The 19233-nt window shown below is 47.2% G+C and overlaps 1 protein-coding gene and 1 pseudogene across 2 annotated transcripts in view; both read left to right on the top strand.

The window, feature by feature from the left end:
- The first annotated feature begins 414 nt into the window (after positions 1 to 414).
- LOC146573421 (transmembrane protein 121 pseudogene) lies at positions 415 to 2768 on the top strand (annotated as a pseudogene).
- Positions 2769 to 5327: 2559 nt separating this feature from the next.
- The window catches only part of LOC146573420 (phosphofurin acidic cluster sorting protein 1-like), a 22623-nt gene continuing 8717 nt past the window's right edge, over positions 5328 to 19233 (top strand). Inside the window, exons 1-17 of one of the 2 annotated variants that reach the window (XM_085278218.1) lie at positions 5328 to 5872; positions 9332 to 9419; positions 9490 to 9579; positions 9676 to 9801; positions 9972 to 10134; positions 10576 to 10667; positions 10939 to 11022; positions 11102 to 11161; positions 11620 to 11771; positions 11944 to 12019; positions 12166 to 12222; positions 14242 to 14330; positions 14422 to 14554; positions 16141 to 16245; positions 16352 to 16452; positions 16621 to 16775; positions 19136 to 19233. The exon at positions 19136 to 19233 is cut by the window's right edge and continues 13 nt beyond it. In XM_085278218.1, the coding sequence (XP_085134344.1) occupies positions 5718 to 5872; positions 9332 to 9419; positions 9490 to 9579; positions 9676 to 9801; positions 9972 to 10134; positions 10576 to 10667; positions 10939 to 11022; positions 11102 to 11161; positions 11620 to 11771; positions 11944 to 12019; positions 12166 to 12222; positions 14242 to 14330; positions 14422 to 14554; positions 16141 to 16245; positions 16352 to 16452; positions 16621 to 16775; positions 19136 to 19233 (1824 nt within the window). In that variant the 5' untranslated portion in view covers positions 5328 to 5717. Of the gene's footprint in view, positions 8264 to 9331; positions 9420 to 9489; positions 9580 to 9675; positions 9802 to 9971; positions 10135 to 10575; positions 10668 to 10938; positions 11023 to 11101; positions 11162 to 11619; positions 11772 to 11943; positions 12020 to 12165; positions 12223 to 14241; positions 14331 to 14421; positions 14555 to 16140; positions 16246 to 16351; positions 16453 to 16620; positions 16776 to 19135 lie in introns of both variants that reach the window. The other variant, XM_085278219.1, reaches the window with a different exon arrangement.

The raw sequence follows: 19233 nt of genomic DNA, 5'->3' as shown, positions 1-19233 counted from the left end.
GTGTGGGTGGTCACGCGGCGCTCAGATTCACAGTTCGCTGTGACTACAGCACAGTTTCAGCTAGATTAGAGACCTGGACGCAGCGTTTCACTTTGTTCGCTGTAAAACATGTTGATGAAGAATGAACAAATGTGATTTGAAGAGACTTCCTGTTCCAGAAGCCCTTCAAATGTTTATGGAAAACAGCGTTCCTCCCTGAGAGCGCAGCTCGGTGGTGTAAACAGTTTGGTGTGTGTGTGCAGAAACAAGGACATGCTGCTGAGGGTGAAGAAAAAAACGTAGAGTCGAGCAGGCTCGTTCCCTCCCTCCCTCACAGATGTTGGGAAACTCGTGCTGAAAGCAGAGCCTGCAGATAGAAAACGCGAGGAAGACTCTCTGCACGCTCAGAAGGGAGCGACGACGGTCCGGCTTGATGATCGGCGCCGTGGCGATGGATTTCAGCCGTGGAGGCAATAATGAGCCCGCTCACTCGTCCTGATATTTTCAGTGTTTTGATTTTTGAAGAAGCTTTCTTTAAAACGTGTCAAAAAACAAAAAGCTTTTTCTGCAAAACTTTACAGCACAAACTTTGAGTTACGAGGAGCCGCAGGGGAGACGAGCAGCTTTCATCTCCTCCTCAGAAACACTAAGAGAAACTCTGAAGTCTCTAAAGTTGCAGCTTGTGTGGAGATCACAGACTTTTAAATTTAACCAAGCTTTAACAGGAAGCCCAGAGGTGGATGTGCTGATTCTGCTCCCACAACAATCCAAAGATTTCCACACTGTCGTCTCAGAGAGAGACAGCAGGAGCACTGATGCTAACCTTCAGTTTGTTTCACCTCGGTTTGGATGGTAGTTCGAAACTGCTGCTGGACGTGGACCAAAGGAAAACATGAACACAACCTTCATCCAAGCTTTAAAGTGAGGAATTTAGTGAAATATCTTAAATATCTCAGGCAACGTAAGCTGTGGCATAAAGATCTGGAAAATAAGGGATGAACGCTGATGTCCAAGCGTCCTCTTTCTGTAACTGGACTGCAGAGTTTGAACTGAGGGCTGTTTCCGATTGAAAGTTACGCCCAAGCAGAACCTCACCTGCACCCTTCCATAAAGACGCTGTCATGACTCGGATCGTAGCCGACTCTCTCGCAGAAATACTGGCGTAAGCGTTTGGACCGTTGACTCTCTGCTGGCTTCAAATAGAGATGGTTACCCCGCAACCAAACAAGCCCCACGTGTGCCTGACGGCAGTCCTCATCGTGACCAGCCTGGCACTCATAGACGCCTACCTGGTGGAGCAGAATCCGGGTTCCCGGAGGCTCGCTGTGTGCGTCACCGTGTTGGCAAGCGACGCGTGTTTCCTCGTCGTCCTTCGATACGTGGCCGTCTGGGCTGGGTCAGAGGTGCACACCGCGAGGCGAGGCTATGCCATGATGCTCTGGTTCTTCTACATCTTTGTCTTGGAGATCAAGGTCTACTTTGTTTATCAGAACTACAAGTCCCAGGACACGGCCGCAGGTGTGGAGGTGGTGGATGTAGGTGTGTCCCGGAGAGGTCTTACGCTGCTGCTGTCCATCTGCATTCCCATTGTGTTCATAACACTGGCTGCGATAGATCACCTGGAGTACTTGCGACCATACAAAAAAAGAGAGGAGATACGGAGCCGCCTGTTCTGGGTGGTGCTGGACCTGCTGGATGTCGTGGATGTTCAAGCGAACCTGTGGGAGCTTCAAAGTGAAGGACTCCCTCTGTGGGTGGAGGGTTTGATGTTCTTCTACTGCTACATCCTCCTCCTGGTGCTGCCGTGTGTCTCCCTGAGCGAGATCAGCATGCAGGGGGTGAACATCGTCCCCCACAAAATGATGCTCTATCCCATCCTCAGCCTCGCCACCATCAACATCATCACCCTCCTGATCCGCACGGGAAACCTGCTGGTCTACGGGGACATCCGAGTGTCGGGGATCATGATGGGAAAGAATGTGATCGCCATCTTAATGAAGAGCTGCAGCCTGCTGCAGTACAGGAAACACCAGCCGGCTGCTCCTCCGGCGGATCGGGGCGCCGAGATCCAGAAGAACTCTCAGGAGGAGGTTCAGGTGTACGGCGGTCAGCACGTGGGGCTGCCCAGAGTCGTGATTGAGGACTTCACCAGCATCCCAGAAGAGGAGGAAGAGGAGGAAGAAGGCGAGGAGGGCGGTGATGATGCCAGTCAACAAGAGGTGAGCTTGAATGGCGATGAGATAAAAGAAGGAGAAACCCAACTGAAGCGACGGGACACGACTGGTTTGGGATAAACGAGCATCTGCGGTGCCGTGGAGAAACTTCCCGATCTGAGGAGCGCAGGTTGACTCAGCGTCTGCAGTCCCAGAATCCAACATGCTCTCACTGCGTTGCTGTAATACTGATCAACAGGTTGGACATTTCTTCAGATTCTTGTTCATGAACTCAAACGTGACCGTTTCTAAGGAAAGGTCGTTTTTGTTGTTGTTGTCCTGCTCTTGCTCTGATATAAAAAGAATTTCACTTAAAACATGAGTAGAAATCATCTTGTTCACACAGATATATGGTGGGGATGTAAAATTCATTTTTAGAGTGCTGAAATTAAACCTGTCACACGTCTCTGAGAACCAGTCACTTGGAAAATGCCCTGAAAGCTTCTTGTTGGCAGGTTCAGATTGATGCTGCTCTCATGTCTGTGAGCAGATATGAAGTAGAGCCGATTTGGGCTCAGAGGGCTCTGATGTAATCTGAGAGAATTGAAACACTAGCTCAGCCTGTTAGGTCCATAAACAGTAACACAAATCCAAGCGAACCCTTCCTCAGTGTCAGTGTTGAAGCCGCACAGCAGCTCCTCAGCATGAAGAGAAGATATCGTGGATGAAAATGATGATTCTTCACTGGCTGAGGAGACGATGCTGGAGCTTTTACCTGGTGTGCTTCCACACATTACACTTATAAAGATACGGGCCGTGTGAGGAAAGGAGCAAGGGAGGTGGCGTCGTTACCTGAACAGGTGTAATCTCAGTTTCTGGACACTTTTCAGAGTACGGACGTTTGGTGAAGAAGTTGTTTCTCAGGATATTCATAAATTATGACAGAGCAACAGACGTCAACTCAGCGACACGACCAGCAAACGGCTGACAAGGCTCCGTCCTACCTGTAGAAGTCCATCATCATGTAACGCAGGGCTGAGGTGACTGTGCTGCTTTTGTTGATGGTTCATATTTGGAAAAGAAAACTAATAAAATGACTAAAATACAATTTGAAGCCAGTATGCTTTCAAAGCAAAGCAGCTTTGTGGTCAGTCTAAAATGTGAAAGTTTAGTTTCCTGTTTGCAGACTCTTCGTTTTATCTGCCTTCAGGTCTGATTTTAAGTTTTTTCCCTCTTATTTCAAAGCCAGTGCACGAACATGTAAACAGAATCATCCCTGCAGTACGCCAGTGTGGCCACAAGATGGAGCCAGACCTCACACATTAAAATAAATTCATCGTCAGGTGAAGGACAAATTAAAAAAGAAGAAAAGAGAATTAAAATGTGATGGTGATGCCATTTCAGGCAGAAAAACACTGGCAGTAAACTGCTTGTTTTTTCTTTCTTTTCCAGGGCAGCTGTTCAGCTCCGTAAAGCTCTCCTACAGACACGCATGAGCATGTTTGTGCTGTTTCTCTGCTCTGTTTAAATCGCAGTAATTATCACAAAGAGGCTACACTGAGACCGCTGAGTTCATTTTTAAAGGGGACATGAAACTCTAATTTACCCCCCTAAACCCTGCCGTCAAACACTCACACAGATGTAACTATAAAATATTATATTTCCTAAACACATCCAAACAGTTTACAGCATCAGAGGTTGACATAACAAGACTGAAGTCGAAATCCTGACGTCCATCAGCAGGTCCTCAGCTTTACTGTCTCCTTCACCATCAGTCCTCACTTCTAATATGAAGGAATCCAGTCAGTGAGATGATGTGACGTGATGTTCTTTTTCACCTACTTTCCCTGCAGATCGTGGTTCAGGAAGAAACGTAGTTGTTTGTGGTGTGATGAGTATGAAGTAAACTGTCTGCATGTGCTTTATTGCATGAATTAGTGCTGATCGTGTCAGCTGACTGCTCTCAGCCAGAGGAGGAAAAATCAGCTTCTGTTGGTCTGGTAACCACCTGTCACCTGACTCAGACAGGCTCTCCTCCACAGTCCTCGTTTATAAAGTGCTTCACAAACCCAAATATGACGACTAACAGCTGGAATTTCCCGCTTCAGTGCAGCAAGCCAAACACCGAACAGCCACAGTGTATCCTCGGTTTAACATAAGATCATTGTTGCAGCACTGACCTGTTCGCTTACACTGATGTTTAGTTTTAGTGTCCTCATTTTCCTCTGAGGTATCGATTCTGTCACTAGTTAGCTAACATTTCAATTCAATTCAACTTTATTTACACAGCGCCAAATCACAACAGTCGCCTCAAGGCGCTTTATATTGTAAGGGAGACCCTACAATAACACATGCAGAGAAAAACCCAACAGTCATATGACCCCCTATGAGCAGCACTTTGGTGACAGTGGGAAGGAAAAACTCCCTTTTAACAGGAAGAAAACTCCAGCAGAACCAGGCTCAGGGAGGGGCGGGGCCATCTGCTGTGATTGGTTGGGGTGAGAGAAGGAAGACAGGATAAAGACATGCTGTGGAAGAGAGACAGAGGTTAATAATAGAATAGAATAGAATAGAATAGAATAGAATTCAACTTTATTGTCATTGCACATGCACAGGTACAGGGCAACGAAATGCAGTTTGCATCCATCCAGAAGTGCTTTAGTGATATAGATATATTACAATATATATTAGCAATAATATAGATATGTGAGTATATTACAGAAATGGGTCTATTATGGTATGTTATAATGTACACGGTATGAAGTATGTTGTGAATATTCTATAACTATAAGTATGTACAGGCTGTAGTAATAACAGATATGATTCAATGCAGAGAGGTCTGTTAACACATAGTGAGTGAAGAAGAAACACCCAGTGCATCATGGGAATCCCCCGGCAGCCTACGTCTATTGCAGCATAACTAAGGGAGGATTCAGGGTCACCTGGTCCAGCCCTAACTATATGCTTTAGCAAAAAGGAAAGTTTGAAGCCTAATCTTGAAAGTAGAGATAGTGTCTGTCTCCTGAATCCAAACTGGAAGCTGGTTCCACAGAAGAGGGGCCTGAAAACTGAAGGCTCTGCCTCCCATTCTACTTTTAAATACTCTAGGAACAACAAGTAGGCCTGCAGAGCGAGAGCGAAGTGCTCTAATAGGGTGATATGGTACTACAAGGTCATCAAGATAAGATGGGGCCTGATTATTTAAGACCTTGTATGTGAGGAGCAGGATTTTGAATTCTGGATTTAACAGGAAGCCAAAACAGGAGAAATCTGCTCTCTTTCTAGTCCCTGTCAGGACTCTTGCTGCAGCATTTTGGATCAGCTGAAGTGGGACATTTTTATTTCATGCCTGGATTCTCTGAGCATGAATGCTGAAGGTGGAGCTGAGGAGTGGAGGGCTCGCTCTGCTGGAAACCCAGAAGAAGAGACGGAGGTGTCTCCTCACCAGGATGTGCTGTGCAGCTCTGCTGTGTCTGCTCTTGGATCAGCCCCCCCTCCCCCGGCTCTCAGCCCCGCCCTTACTGGTAGCCGGGCTGGAGGATCAGCTCACGGCATCGCAGAGACTGCCGACCGGGAGAGGAAACGATGGCGGCGGCTGTGGACCGAGGAGGACTCCGGTGGTCCACCGACACGTCAGCGGGGACCGAGGCTGCCGGGGAGCCAGACGGTCGCGGCCCGGTGCCCATGAACCTTTTCGCTACCTGGGAGATCGACCGGTCCTCCCCGAGCTGCGTGCCCAGGTAAGAGGATCGATGCCCGGGCAGAGAGGAGAGGACGACGGGCTTCTACACAGCACCTGTTTGTTCTGTGTGTGTGTAAATGTTTTCATGTGTGATCAGTAAAGATGCAGCAGGTGCGTTCAGGTGAGTCTGGGGAACTCGAGCCTCTGTGCCTGTAATTACTGATGAATGATGATCTTTATCATTTCCATGAACCTGCTCATGCAGAAGTCCAGACTTGGTTCCTGTTGTTTTAGTTTGTGTTCATTTTTAGTTTCAGTCCAGTCAGAGGTGTTTGTACAGCGTGTGACTGTGGACGCTCACAGGGATCCTGCTGCTGCTGAGAGCTGTTCTGTCTGCAGTTTGTTAAACCTGAATTGGCAGTGTGAGTTTCTCAGAGGTCTGTGGGTGTTTTATGATCGCACACACCCTGGCATTGTGCTGTATACCTTATTATTAAGACTGATGCCCTTCAACCTGCTGATGCGTGCAGGTGAAGCCCGTCCAGTTGTTTTGTCGGTGATGGTTGTAAAACACCGTGTTTGCACAGTAACGTGAAACTCTCCTTTTAAACTGATCAGGTGCAACAGAAGGGAGAGCAGGGCTGTGCCTGCTGTCATTCAGCAGTTCATCCACAGGATGACAGGATGGTTTCAGACTTCCTGACGTCAACTTGAAGTCAGATCAGCTTCAGTGCTTCCTTTATTACTTCCTTTGGCAGAGGAGACACCGGAGCGTCCTTTACACTCTCATAAAGGACGCTCAGATCATGAATCAGATCAATCTCCTGTCGAGTTGATCTGATGTAAACTGTCGGTGGTTCAAAGTGAAGCTGCTCCTCCTCACTGTCCCGCAATGCTCAGGGGTTTCACCTGGTTCTGGCTTATCAGCGGTGTTAAGACCAGAGACACCTGCAAGGTCATGACCTCAGTGATTACATCAGCTTTCAGCAGCCAATTAGAAGTGGACAAAAATTCCTGATGACAGCCGATTAGCGTTCGTTCTCTCTGATCGCCACCTGCCTGTTTCCGGGCAGATTAGCAACATGTTCGTGCAGGGGTTAAGGAAGCCAAGCAGTCAGTGTTAATCCTCTTAAATGTCCTGTTGACTCAGGAAGCAGCGAAGATTAAAGCAAGTCATGCATCACCTCCAAACAGGTGCAAATAATACCTGAAATAATGATTTTAAAGGAAATCTTCTTCATTATCTCGGCAGATATTAAACTCCGCGGTCTCATCAGAGTGATCAACACTCCAACACCGACTGAACCCAGATCAGTCAGTGATCACAGTCACTGCAGCCTGGCCTCACTGCTCCGCTGTTCTGAGGTCAGTCTGGAGTAAAGACTTGCGGAGCCTCCATCAAAATTTTCTCCAGATCTCCAGATTCATGAACTGGAGCTTTGTCCTGGAAAACTGACGATGTGGAGCCAAGTGAGAAATTTGTGGGTTAATTCAGAGGTTTTCCCACACAGAGCTGTTTGGTTTAAAACGCATTTCCTGCGTGTTGAACTCGCATAACTATGCATGTGACCAATAAAGGATCTTGAATCTCGAGATGAGAGCGATCGATGTGTTTGTCTTCATGCAGAGCAGCTTTTAAATGATGAACTCTCCTCATCATCACGCTGCTCTGTTACAGTGACCCTCATCGCTGTGCCTGAGTTTAAGCATCTGATCAAAGATAACAGCGCCACCATCAGGTCGGCATGTGAACGTAGAAGGACAAGTAACCTGTTACAGACTGGGGCCTGTGCTGGCGCGTGCCCTCTGTCGAGGCTGACGTTTTTCAGGAGCTGAGAGCGTCACTGTCAGTTTTATGTACAACAGTCGTAGGCTAAAGCTTAACGCACCAAATAAGTGGAAAGTGAGGGTAAAACACACGAAACAAACAAGTCATCCACCCACACAGGCACATTAAAAACAGAAGCTATCCTTCACACAAAGTTTGGATCTATTTTTCACCGCCTACGTGGCAAACAGTGGCTGTGTATCAGATTTGGTGTTACACATCACTGTCTTTGCACGAATGAGAAGGAAATGTGTGAATCTTCGTCCTCAGCAGCAGAGCCAGCCTTCTGTCCTCGGGAGGGCGGATCAGAGCTCAGGTGGCACTGTTAGCAGGATTAGCAGGATTAGCTCCTGCTGGCCGGCGTTGACAGGAAGCTGCAGCCTACAGGACGAGTCCCAGCATGACCTCGCAGTAATGAGGTCTCAGGAGGTCAGCCTCTCACACTCAGCTCCCTCAGGACTCAGCTCTATTAAACACGTCCACCTCACTGCTGAAGGGAAGCTGAGGAGGTTAAACAGGCCCCGCCTCCACGATGCGTCAGGAATACACGACTGGAATATTTGAAGTGATGGATCTCCGGGTCAAACATGGCCAGAGTGTAAAAGAAGGAGATAAATGAAGGTGAGGTGAATCACACGGCTCTGGATGCTCAGTTTAAGATGCTTTTTTGTCCTTCATGATTTTTTTTAGTCAGCAGAGTCACAAATTTATTTCATTCCAGCATAAAAACCTCGATAATCAGCCCCAGAGTGTGATATTTACTGATAATTACTGATATTTTCTGGGGTGTCTGTAGCTCAGGTGGTTGAGCAGGTTGGTGGTTCGATCCCCTGCCAAATTTCCTTGGGCAGCCCCATGTTGCTCTCCGATGCATCCTTGGATGCATTTGAGAGGCTTTCAGCCAAGAACTGATTCTGTTTTCAGTTTGTTTTCTTAGCAAACACACTTTGGCTGCTGCCCCTCTGATGGCTTCTGGACAACGGCAATAAGAAGGGAGGGGCCTTTTGGGGAGCAACAGATTAAGTATGGTAAATGGCCCGTGTTTGTACAGCGCTTTACTAGTCCCTAAGGACCCCAAAGCGCTTCACACATTCAGTCATTCACCCATCCACACACACATTCACACACTGGTGATGGCAGCTACATTGTAGCCACAGCCACCCTGGGGCGCACTGACAGAGGCGAAATAAAAAAACTTGTGTTGGAAACCATCTAAAGCTTTAGCAGCTAATTTAGAAGAAAAAAAACAGACTAGCTTTCATCTCCACGTGGACAGAGAGAGGCGCTGGTGTGACAGACAGGAGGCCGAGCAGGACGGACGTGAGCCAATCAGATGGAGCTGAGGCTGAGAGAGGAGGGAGGGTGGATGTTGGACAAAGGATAATGAAGACAGAGCTGCCAGGCAGGATGAGAAGAGGAAGACCTCAGAGGAGGTTCATGGATGTAGTGAAGACCAACATGCAGACGGTTGGCAAGAGGAATTGCTTGTGATTGTCTTCAAACTGCTTGCCCGTAATAATCTGCTGAAACTTTAGTTGCTGAGTTTCCACCGACTTTGAAGCTGGAGTAAGTTTAGCTGCAGGTGCTGATCAGACTTGTGCTGTGATCTCGTCTGTAGGCTGTCAGTCTGTTCACACCTGCTGCTGTTTGTTGACAGTGAAGCTGCTTCCTGTTTGCTGTGCTCTGCAGGCTCTGCATTCTGACCGTGAAGAAGCTGAAGGTTCTGAGGGAGCTGGACAGAGAGCTCAGCTCCGTCATCATCGCTGTAAAAATCCAGGTGAGATTCTGGCAGTCGCCGGCCTGACACTCACCTGTGCTGTCGATCTGACCCTGGATCTGTGTCTCAGGGCTCTAAGCGGACGTTGAGATCCAACGAGTACCTTCCTCCTCCCGACGGCCTCATGGAAACAGACCTGGAGCTCACCTTCTCCCTGCAGGTTGCACATTTAACAAAAATTCCCTTCTCAGCATGAAGAACCACACAGATCGCACACTGCCCCCTGTCTCTGATGTAAAATTGTGTGTGTATGCAGTATCTTCACTTCCTGAAGCGAGATGTGAACCGTCTGCATGTGATGTTGCAGAGGAGGAAGAGGTACAAGAACCGAACCATCCTGGGCTACAAAACCCTCGCAGTGGGTGTTGTCAACATGGCCGAGGTACGACAGGAAGCTCTGCTGCATCGGGAACTCTCGCCACAGCGTGTAGCACGTTTAGCTCAAAGATCTCCCCGTCAGCAAAATTACACCACAAGATTTTGTTTCTCCAGCAGCCGTCGTCAGATCTGTGAGATGGGACGGAAAAGTTTAAAAATGTGTGTGTGTCCCAGGTGATGCAGCGTCCAACAGATGGTGCCCACATACTCGGTCTCCATAGCAACCTGAAGGATGCTTCTGTGCGTGCGGCGGAACTGAGCGTTCATACTCTCTGCAGCCATCCAATAGAAATAGAGGACACAACTGGTCACCATGGCAACAAGGGCAAGGCCTCAGGTAGGAGGACAGAGAGTCTGACCATCCCTGCATCAGGTACTTGTTATAAACTGGCTACTGATTGGTCAGACATAGAGTAATAGAGTACATGTAAAGGCACAACACACACATTTTTGTTTTCATATCTTAGTGAGGACACCTAGCTGACACAATGTTTTCCCGAGCCCCTCACCCTCACCATCGCCTAACTGTGGCTCGTGGGGACGGGCACTTTGTCCCCATCAGTATTGTAACATCCCAGTTTTCAAATGTACACACACACTCACAGCAGTCTGTGATGATGTCACTGCTGAGAGCTGTGACATCACTCTGTAAATGAAACACACATCAGGTCACCTGTTCACAGAAAATGGCTGCAGGTGTCGCTACTGCCACAAAATGAGCTGTGTGTGTGTGTGTGTGTGTGTGTGTGTGTGTGTGTGTGTGTGTGTGTGCAAACAGACTGCTCTCCTGATGTGGAGAACTACTGGGAGGACGATGACGACAGCTTCTCCTCTGAACAGGAAGGAAGTGACGACGCAGTCTTGCCTCAGGTGACCTCACCTTTATATCTTATAAAGCAGCTCTGGGTACAGCATGAAGTCAGTTAAACTTCGGGGATATGGATGTGGTTCAGTAACAGAGGCTTTGGTGTTCATGAAATCAACAACAGGTGTACGAGAGGAGCAACAGTGGGTCCACGCTGCTCTCTTTTTCTGATTATTGTATTTTGTGCGCAGGCTATGAAACCACGACTTTCACTTTGAGCATTTGTGGAGGATTTCACTGAAACAAATGCTCGATGAGCCTCTTTTTTCCCCTCAGGACATGTTTGATGATGACGAGGATGTCCGGGGAAAGATTAAGACGTCTCACAGGAAAATGATGCGAACATCCTCGCTGACTCAGGTAAGGACCAATCAGAGCAGCTGATGGTTGAGGGGCCGAAGCTGTCTTTTTCACTTTTCTTCTGTTTTCTGTCATTCAGCAGCCGAACTTTAAGCAGAAGTTTGTGGCTCTGCTAAAGAGATTCAAAGTCAGTGATGAGGTTGGTACTCACCTTCATTACCTTCAAACTCCATCTGGAGGAACTTCAGGTAGAGCTGTTTATTTTAAACTGGTGTCCCGGTGACAGTCGCCCGTTCTGGTTAGAACTTTGTAGGAACAGTTAAGTTGTGCAGGGTTTCTGGTTTGGTGTCCTCAGGATCAGCTCTCTGCTTCCTTGGACCTCTGGGACTTCATCAGAACTGCTGTCAGCGTCCTTGTACTGGTTCTTCTTGACGTTTCCAGCTCGATATTTTGTCAGAAAATCCTTCAGTAACAATACTGAGTGAAGAACCCAGGATCAGAGTTGAAAAAGACTTTTTATTGTCGACTGAGTAACTGAATCAAACACAGCTTTGCTGCTGACATCAGTGAAAATAAAACCATAACCTGGTTTGTAGGACATGAGTTGTAAAAAGTAGGACCTCTGTTTCGTGACCCCAATTGGCTCGTTTCCTGCAGGTTCTGGACTCGGACCCCGTGGGTCAGAGTCAGGAGGCCGAGGAGAACCTGGACCTCCTGTACGACAGCCTGGAAGTTTACAACCCGAGCGACAGCGGCCCTGAGCTGGACGACAACGACAGCATCCAGAGCACTCCCAAACCCAAGCTCAGGTGAGCCTGAAACACACCTGTCTGCGTTCACAGCTCGTCAAGCTGGACAGGAAGTTTGACCTCCAGTCAAAATGTTAGTCAAACATATTTGTGTGTTTTTAGTGTCCCATCGCAATTCTGAGTCTATCTGAGGTGTGAGGTGGTGACTATGCTGGCTGTTTTCCACCCGCAGGCCGTTCTTCGAGGACGTCTCTCAGTCGAGCTCTCAGACTGAGATCGGGAGTCAGCAGAGAGAACGGACTGCAGCCGTGAGTGAAACACAGCATCATCATGTGAACATCCAGAACCTGAAGCTCCTGTCAGGAGACATCGGTGTATGATGGATGCAGCTTTAGAAGCTGTGTCGCCCCCTGCAGATCAAGCTGTGTAACTGCATCCTGCTGTTGTTACACAGGCGGCAGATCTACGAGGAGACTCTGAGGAGGTGAAAGGAGAGGAGACCGGGCCGAGGGTGAATCTGAAACACACACACACAAAGACACACACACTTGTTCTTTATATTGTAAGGTAGAGCCTACGATAATCCATGCAGAGAAAAACCCATCAATCATATGACCCCCTATGAGCAAGTACGGAGCCCTGCAAGGGACATGGCAGGAAAAAAATGAAGGTAAACTTTTGCAAAACTTTTGCGAGATCTCGCAAAACATCAAACTGGTGGGTAACAGACGTCTCCGAAAACGTCGGAGCACTTTTGCAAATATGTGGTGTCTTGATAAAGCGAGCAGATATTTGAAGTTTACACAGCTGCATTCTCGCCTGAAAATATGCTACACATTTATTTTGTGACCATTTGTGAGTGATAATAGTAATATTTAAACTAAGTAGCTGCTGCCATTGTTGGGAACTGGAATTGACTGGGCCGCGCTATGAATTCTGGGATAGGTGACGAGCCAGGCGACGAAGGCAGTCCCAATTCGAAGGCTGCTCCAAATGCATCCTTCGTGGCCCAACCTATCCTTTCCAACAATGGCAGCAGCTACTTAGTTTTAATATTACTCTTATCACTCACAAATGGTCACAAAATAAACTTGTAAGATATTTTCGGGCTGTGTAAACTTCAAATATCTGTCTATATTTGCAAAAGTGCTCCGACGTTTTCAGAGACGTCTTACCCACCAGCTCAAAGTTCATCTTCATTTTTCTTCCTCCCATGTCCCTCGCGGGTCTCCGTAAGCAAGCACTTTGGTGACATTGGGGAGGAAAAACTCCCTTTTAACAGGAAGAAACCTCCAGCAGAACCAGGCTCAGGGAGGGGCGGGGCCATCTGCTGTGATTGGTTGGGATGAGAGAAGGAAGACAGGATAAAGACATGCTGTGGAAGAGAGACTGAGATTAATAATAATTGGAAATAAATGATCTGAATTTCAGGAGCGGGGCCACGCCTCCAAACACGCCCCTTCCAGTTCTTGTCTATATACACATCCCCAGCTCTACAACTTGTCCGTTCTTGTTTTCGTGGAAACACCTTTCGAGAAAGTCTTTAACACAGCTTATCTTACACGAGTAACATAATCTTACTCACCCTTCCATTTGCTTACAATCGCGTCCGTCAGCACCTCAGATGAAGGACTACACAGCTCTGCTTCATCGGTTTCCCTCCCAGCAATCCAAGAAACGCAAACACTCTGAATGTCATGGCGGCGCTTCAAAGAGACCAAATGCTGCTCTGGAAAACCTTCTAGCATTTTTCTTGCCAGCCAATAATCCGGTCTGCTACGTCGATCCATCTCCTTTTATCTGAACTCCGTCGTGCACAAAATTCCTCAAGGCATCCCTTCACTTCTCATGTGCTTTCACATGATGCTAGTGATTCAAGATTCAACCTTCTTTACTCACCACATGTACTTGTATAACTATGCATGTGACGAATAAAGAATCTTGAGTCTTGAATCACTAGCATCATTTAAACCCTCCCCCCTTGACACAGAATTCAAAACAACTCTCCAAGCGAAGGCTTTCAGTTCAACCAGCCCTTCCAAGACTGCTCACCATCACCTCTCTTTGTTTCAGAAATCAACACAGTCGTTATCGCTACCTTACCCAAAGTAAATTAATCAGCCGAGCACCCCCTCTCCATCTTCTACTCCAAGACGAGCTCACGTAAGAGTTTACGAGCCATCAAGCCGTTAACTCAAGTAATGAAGCTCTGACAGTGACAACATGTGTCCTACATATTTGTTTAATATGTGCGTTGAAGGACATGTCCTGGTCAAAAATGACTCCAAGGTTCCTCACAGTGTTACTGGAGGCCAAGGTAATGCCATCCAGAGTAAGAATCTGCTTAGATACCATATTTCTAAGCTTTTCAGGGCCGAGTACAATAACCTCAGTTTGATCTGAATGAAGAAGCAGAAAGTTAGCGGCCATCCAGGTCTTTATGTCTTTAAGACATTCCTGCAGTTTAACTCATTGGTGTGTGTTATCTGGCTTCATGGACAGATAAAGTTCTTCTTCTTGTTTTCCACAGAAACCGGAAGATGATGTTGCCATGGGAACAGACACAGGCCCAGCTGCCAAACTATGTAAAACAGAGTCTCAGACACACATGTCACCAAGGTATACACACACACACACGTAATGTTTGAGCTCCTACAGGTATGAACAGCTGTGTAAAAACGCCTCATACACCTGTGTGCTCCTCCTGCAGTAACACGGGAAGTCAGTCGTCTCGCCACACGTGGATCATCGCTATGAAGGACAGACAGAACTCGAGAGGCATGGACCGAACGAGCAGCATCGACAGTGGGACATCGTCTGATTGCAGGATACCTGCTCCACAGGTGAGAAAGCGTCAGTTCCAGGGGTTTAAGCCTCTTTTTATTAGTAGCTAGTCGGATCGATTTTTAGCACCTTCTCAGCCGGGAAAGGTGATCCGAGCAGAGACTAAAATGTGATGTCATCAGCCTGCATGCTACCAATTGCACTTGGTAATATTGCACATCAGGGATACAGGGCGAAAGTTACCATTGTGTATGGGATGTGTGTGTCTGTCTGCACGTGTGTGGTCATCTGTAAAGTCTTTGTTGTAGAGTCTGACAGCTGACGGAAGGAAAGACCTCCGATGTCCATAACTTGGATGTTCGTTCAGTGGTTGCAGTGGGGGATGTTTGTGCCTGTGGAAGTCTACCACCAGCTCCTTGGTTTTACTGGTGTTGATCTGGAGGTAGTTCGGCTGGCACCAGTCCACAAAGTCCTGGGTCAGTCCTCTGTATCCTTGTCGTCCCCATCAGTGATGGGCCGCCTGCAGTCGTCAGAGAACTTCTGCAGGAAGCACTGGGTGGAGTTGTGGGAGACGTCCGCAGTGTAGATGGTGAAGAGGAACGGAGCCAGAACCGTTCCCCGTGGGGCCCTGTACTGCAGACGACCCTGTCCGACACACAGGCCTGAGTCCTCACATACTGTGGTCGGTCGGGGAGGTAGTCCAGAATCCATGTGGGAGCTGTGGGACTCTCCCCAGCCTCAGGTTCAGGTTGAAGAGGTGCTCCATCACCCCACACAGGACCTGACAACCCTTGAGCTGAGTACCTGAGTACTGGATTGTAGTGGAAAACCAGTCAATTCCAGTCGAGTGGTGCCCAGTCGATCCACGCAGGCACTAATGGAAAAGGGGCCTTAGTGTCAGCAGGAACATGTTCCACCACCAGGTGTCAGTGTTGCTCCTGTTTTGGTGTTAAAATCACTGATGCTGCATGCCGTCACCTCATTATCTGTGTGTGTGTGCGACGTCACTGTGCCATCCGCCTCCTTTTCATCCATACAGAAAATTGCAGATGTGTACACTGCTCTCAGAAATGTAACACTTTGAAACACGTCAGGTCTCAATGGGAAAGATCGTGCTGGATATCTCTGATGTCGACGAGTAACATGTTAGGAATGAAAGGATGCCGTGTTGTTTGATGGCCTGCAGAGGGTCAGATTCAGGTTCAGGGTCAGAGTGAACTGTCTGTCTTACCTGTATTTCTTTAGCTGGGACCACATCCTGTTGTCACGCCGTTTCTCGTGATAATGGCGGATGGCGTGAGGATGAATTGAGGCTCCGTTTTGGGGCCCTCAGAGGAGACTGGTGTTAGCTTCCGGGCTGGGCAGATGTGCATTTACTAATGAGAAGTGAATGAATTGAAAAAAGGATGTTGGTCGGGCACCAAAACGAGAAAACACAGTTTAAAGTGCAGGGGCGGTCACAGATAGACAGCGAACCAGGAGGGGGGTGTTTGAGGTCTGGCCCCCCTACTGAAATTCAGATAACTTATCTCCAAGTGAAAGATAGACACAGTCGCTGTACCGATTCACGTTTGGGGCCTCAAGTGGGCACTAGAGGAACTGCAGTACTTCATATCTGATACTAAAGACTGGTGCTTGTTTTTAGGTAGCTAGAAAGTCGGTTTTGGATCAGCTGAACCACATCCTGTTCTCTGATGATCAGATACCTGACTCCATTATCCTGATCAACACCACAGACTGGCAGGGACAGGTACGCATCCTTTTTCTGTCTTTCAGGGGTTTGAATCAAGCTGAGTTCAGTTTCTATGATCGTTCAGAGCCCAACGTGTCTTTGTGTCTGCGCTGTCCCTCCTTAGTATCTCTCTGAGGTTCTCTTCGATCAGCCAATCGTCTGCACTGTTTCAACGGCTGATGTTCAGGCCGCCTTCAGCGCCATCATCGGACGCATCCAGAGATTGTAAGAACATCCGTACTTTTATTCTGCACAGACATCAGTGTTTGAATCTGGCTGAGCTCTGAATCCTGTCCTGCATACTTACGTCAAAAAATTCATTTGATTATAAACAAGTTTGCATACATATATGTATGAATATATATTCTCTCTGACCTGAATCCGTTTCTGCAGCTGTAACTGCAACTCGCAGACTCCGCCCACCATGAAGGTGGCAGTGGGAGGAGATCAGAGCTACCTGACCACAGTGCTCTGCTGCTTCGTCGAGCAGCTGGCCAGCAAGACGTCTGATTGGTTGAGCTACATCCGCTTTCTCATCATCCCTATTGGTGCGCCTATCACACACACACACACACACACACACACGAAACATACACACATTTCACTAAATCATTGTCTCAGTTGCGATGAGAGTACCGTCTGGAGACGCCAGTATTTGTTCTATATCTACTGATCATTTGGTTTTTGTATTTGTTCAGCGTAAAAGTTGGGTGAAAATGACATTTTCTTCATTTTTGTTACAAATAATTTAATTGTAACAAGTATTGTGCAGTTGTTAGTTTGCAGATTTATTAAATATATATCATTCAGAAATACTGTCACGGCCCTGAGTGTGACGACTCAGCATTTTGTATTTCTTTATATTATTCGATGTTCTTGTTTATTCTGTTATGTCTTTTGTTGAGGTTTGCCATTTGTTTGGCTTCTGTTCTGTGCTCACACTTCTCTGTGTTCCCTCTGTCTGTGTGGTGTCACTCACCGTCTGCTCGTGAATCTGTTAAGTTCAGTGTCTTGTCGGGTTCTGTGTCTGTGAGTTTCCTGTTTTATTCTGAAGGTCTCTGTCTCATGTGAGTGTTGTCAGCCTTACGTCTGTGTCTCGTCAGCCAAATTTCACCCAATCTACTTATTCATAAACGTGACAATTTGCAGTGTTTTGAAAGGAGCATTGTGTTCCCCTCCTGTATCCCATCCCACGATTACTCCTGTGAGTATTTAAGCCCCGTGTGTTCTTTCCCTGCATCATCCTCTGTCTCCCTGCATCAAGGTTTGCGTTTGCTTAGTTTTCCCAGTTCTGTTTCCGCCACCCTCACCTTTGTTATATGTTCACTCTCCATTACAGTTTTTCTCAGTTGCTTTGGTACTTCATCAAAAAGAAAAGTCAGTTGCTCAAAATAAGTAGTCAATGCTTCAAAAGCAAGTCCCTTAATCAAAACAGATGATATATTCATCAAAAGCAAGTACTTATATCAAAGTGTCAGGGCTGTCACAATTACAAGTCATCACACCAGCACCTTTGGTCACAAAATCAAATGGTTTGAACATGTTCTCATTGTGACGGAGTTCTTTGTAGGTGCTTCCCAATGACATGTCAAGTCTAACTTTTATCGAGTGGAAAAAAAGTTAGCTTGTTTATATTATGCTAACATAGCTGTGTCGCTAGCGGTCACGTAGCACATCATTATATACCAGCTAGCCAAACTTCAGTAACCCTACAAACGTCACTGCTGTTTAGTTTTCTGTCTGCATTTATGCTGGAAGTGATAGCAGAGCTGTACGTTTGAATTTGTTTCCAAAACCCTGCAGTCAGGACATGCTATATTGTATTTAGATAGAAGCTAGCGAGCTAACTCCCTGCTAACTTCTAACTCCGTTAAATGTCATAAATTCCGTTTTCATGGATGCCTGGATGTTAAACTCAATTGTTACACCTGGTAGAGCAGAACGCTGATCATTTTATTAAAGATGAAAGACTTTAGACAGTTTTTCAACTCTCAGTAATGCCACAGTGATCGTTTGATATATGGACCTGCAGCGGAGTTTAGACCCAGACACGACTAGTGACGTCAGACTGAACAACCGGATACCAGACAAAGGATGTTCTGGTGTTCCAGCCTGAAACCCCTGCACAGGCATCTCTGCTGATAGCTGCATGCGTGCTGCATGGTCCTGGACGCCTGTTCAGAGTGTCTGGCAGAGGATATGTCAAGACCTAAGTCCAAAGAGGAGACTTGACTCCGACTCGGACCGTCCCGTCTCGTTCCTTTTCTGTGTGTCTGTTGTCGATTGAGTGGATGACCGGTCACAGCATGCAGATGGTGCTGTGGGGTGTTGTCATTGCGGGCCCTGGATCCACTATTCCCCGCCGTGGTGGGCTGTGGGGAATAGGGGTGCTGGTCTTATCCCAGTGCAGGTGCAGCAGTTGGTGACCCAGTGCACTTTTCTACTTGTGCTCTAACCCTTTCTTACATTCTGTTTCCTTTTTTTCATTTTCACCACCATTCATTCATTCACTCTCCATCTCTCTATGTTTATACTTGATAAAAAATTGTATTGAAATCAGAGACATTTGATCAGAAAGTGTTTTAAATTTGTCAGGTTACAGATGGAGTGACCTACATTCCTTCTTTTGACCAATGACCCCGACATGGATCAGTGAGCAGGTGCTTCATGTGTTGAGTTTTGGGTAAAGACCTGAAGCTTCTTACATCCTTTCCCCTGACACAGTGAGAACTTTACTCGTACCAGCTGCGTTTCCAGTAGCTGCTGGTGAAAGCTTAAAGATCCACAGCTCTCTTTAGATCTGAGTAGAGCTCCTTAAAGCTATGTAGAGTTCATGTGAGGCAGCTCATTAGGCTGGTGGACAGCATGTTTTGGCTCATGAACCTTCCTCTAATGCGTTTCTCTGCAGGAGTCCACCCGCTGGCCAAGTACCTGTCTTCCCTGGATGGGAAGTTCAGCGGTTTGTTCATGGACGCCGGCTGGAGGGAGCTGTTTGGACGCCCGGAG

Source organism: Mchenga conophoros, linkage group LG6, assembly GCF_057382185.1.
Source record: "Mchenga conophoros isolate Kocher_MC1m ecotype Shallow Benthic linkage group LG6, M_conophoros_male_GT1.1, whole genome shotgun sequence".
Taxonomy (NCBI): Eukaryota; Metazoa; Chordata; class Actinopteri; order Cichliformes; family Cichlidae; genus Mchenga; species Mchenga conophoros.
Note: the sequence above shows the minus strand (reverse complement) of the source record. Positions and strands in the feature narration are given on the sequence as shown.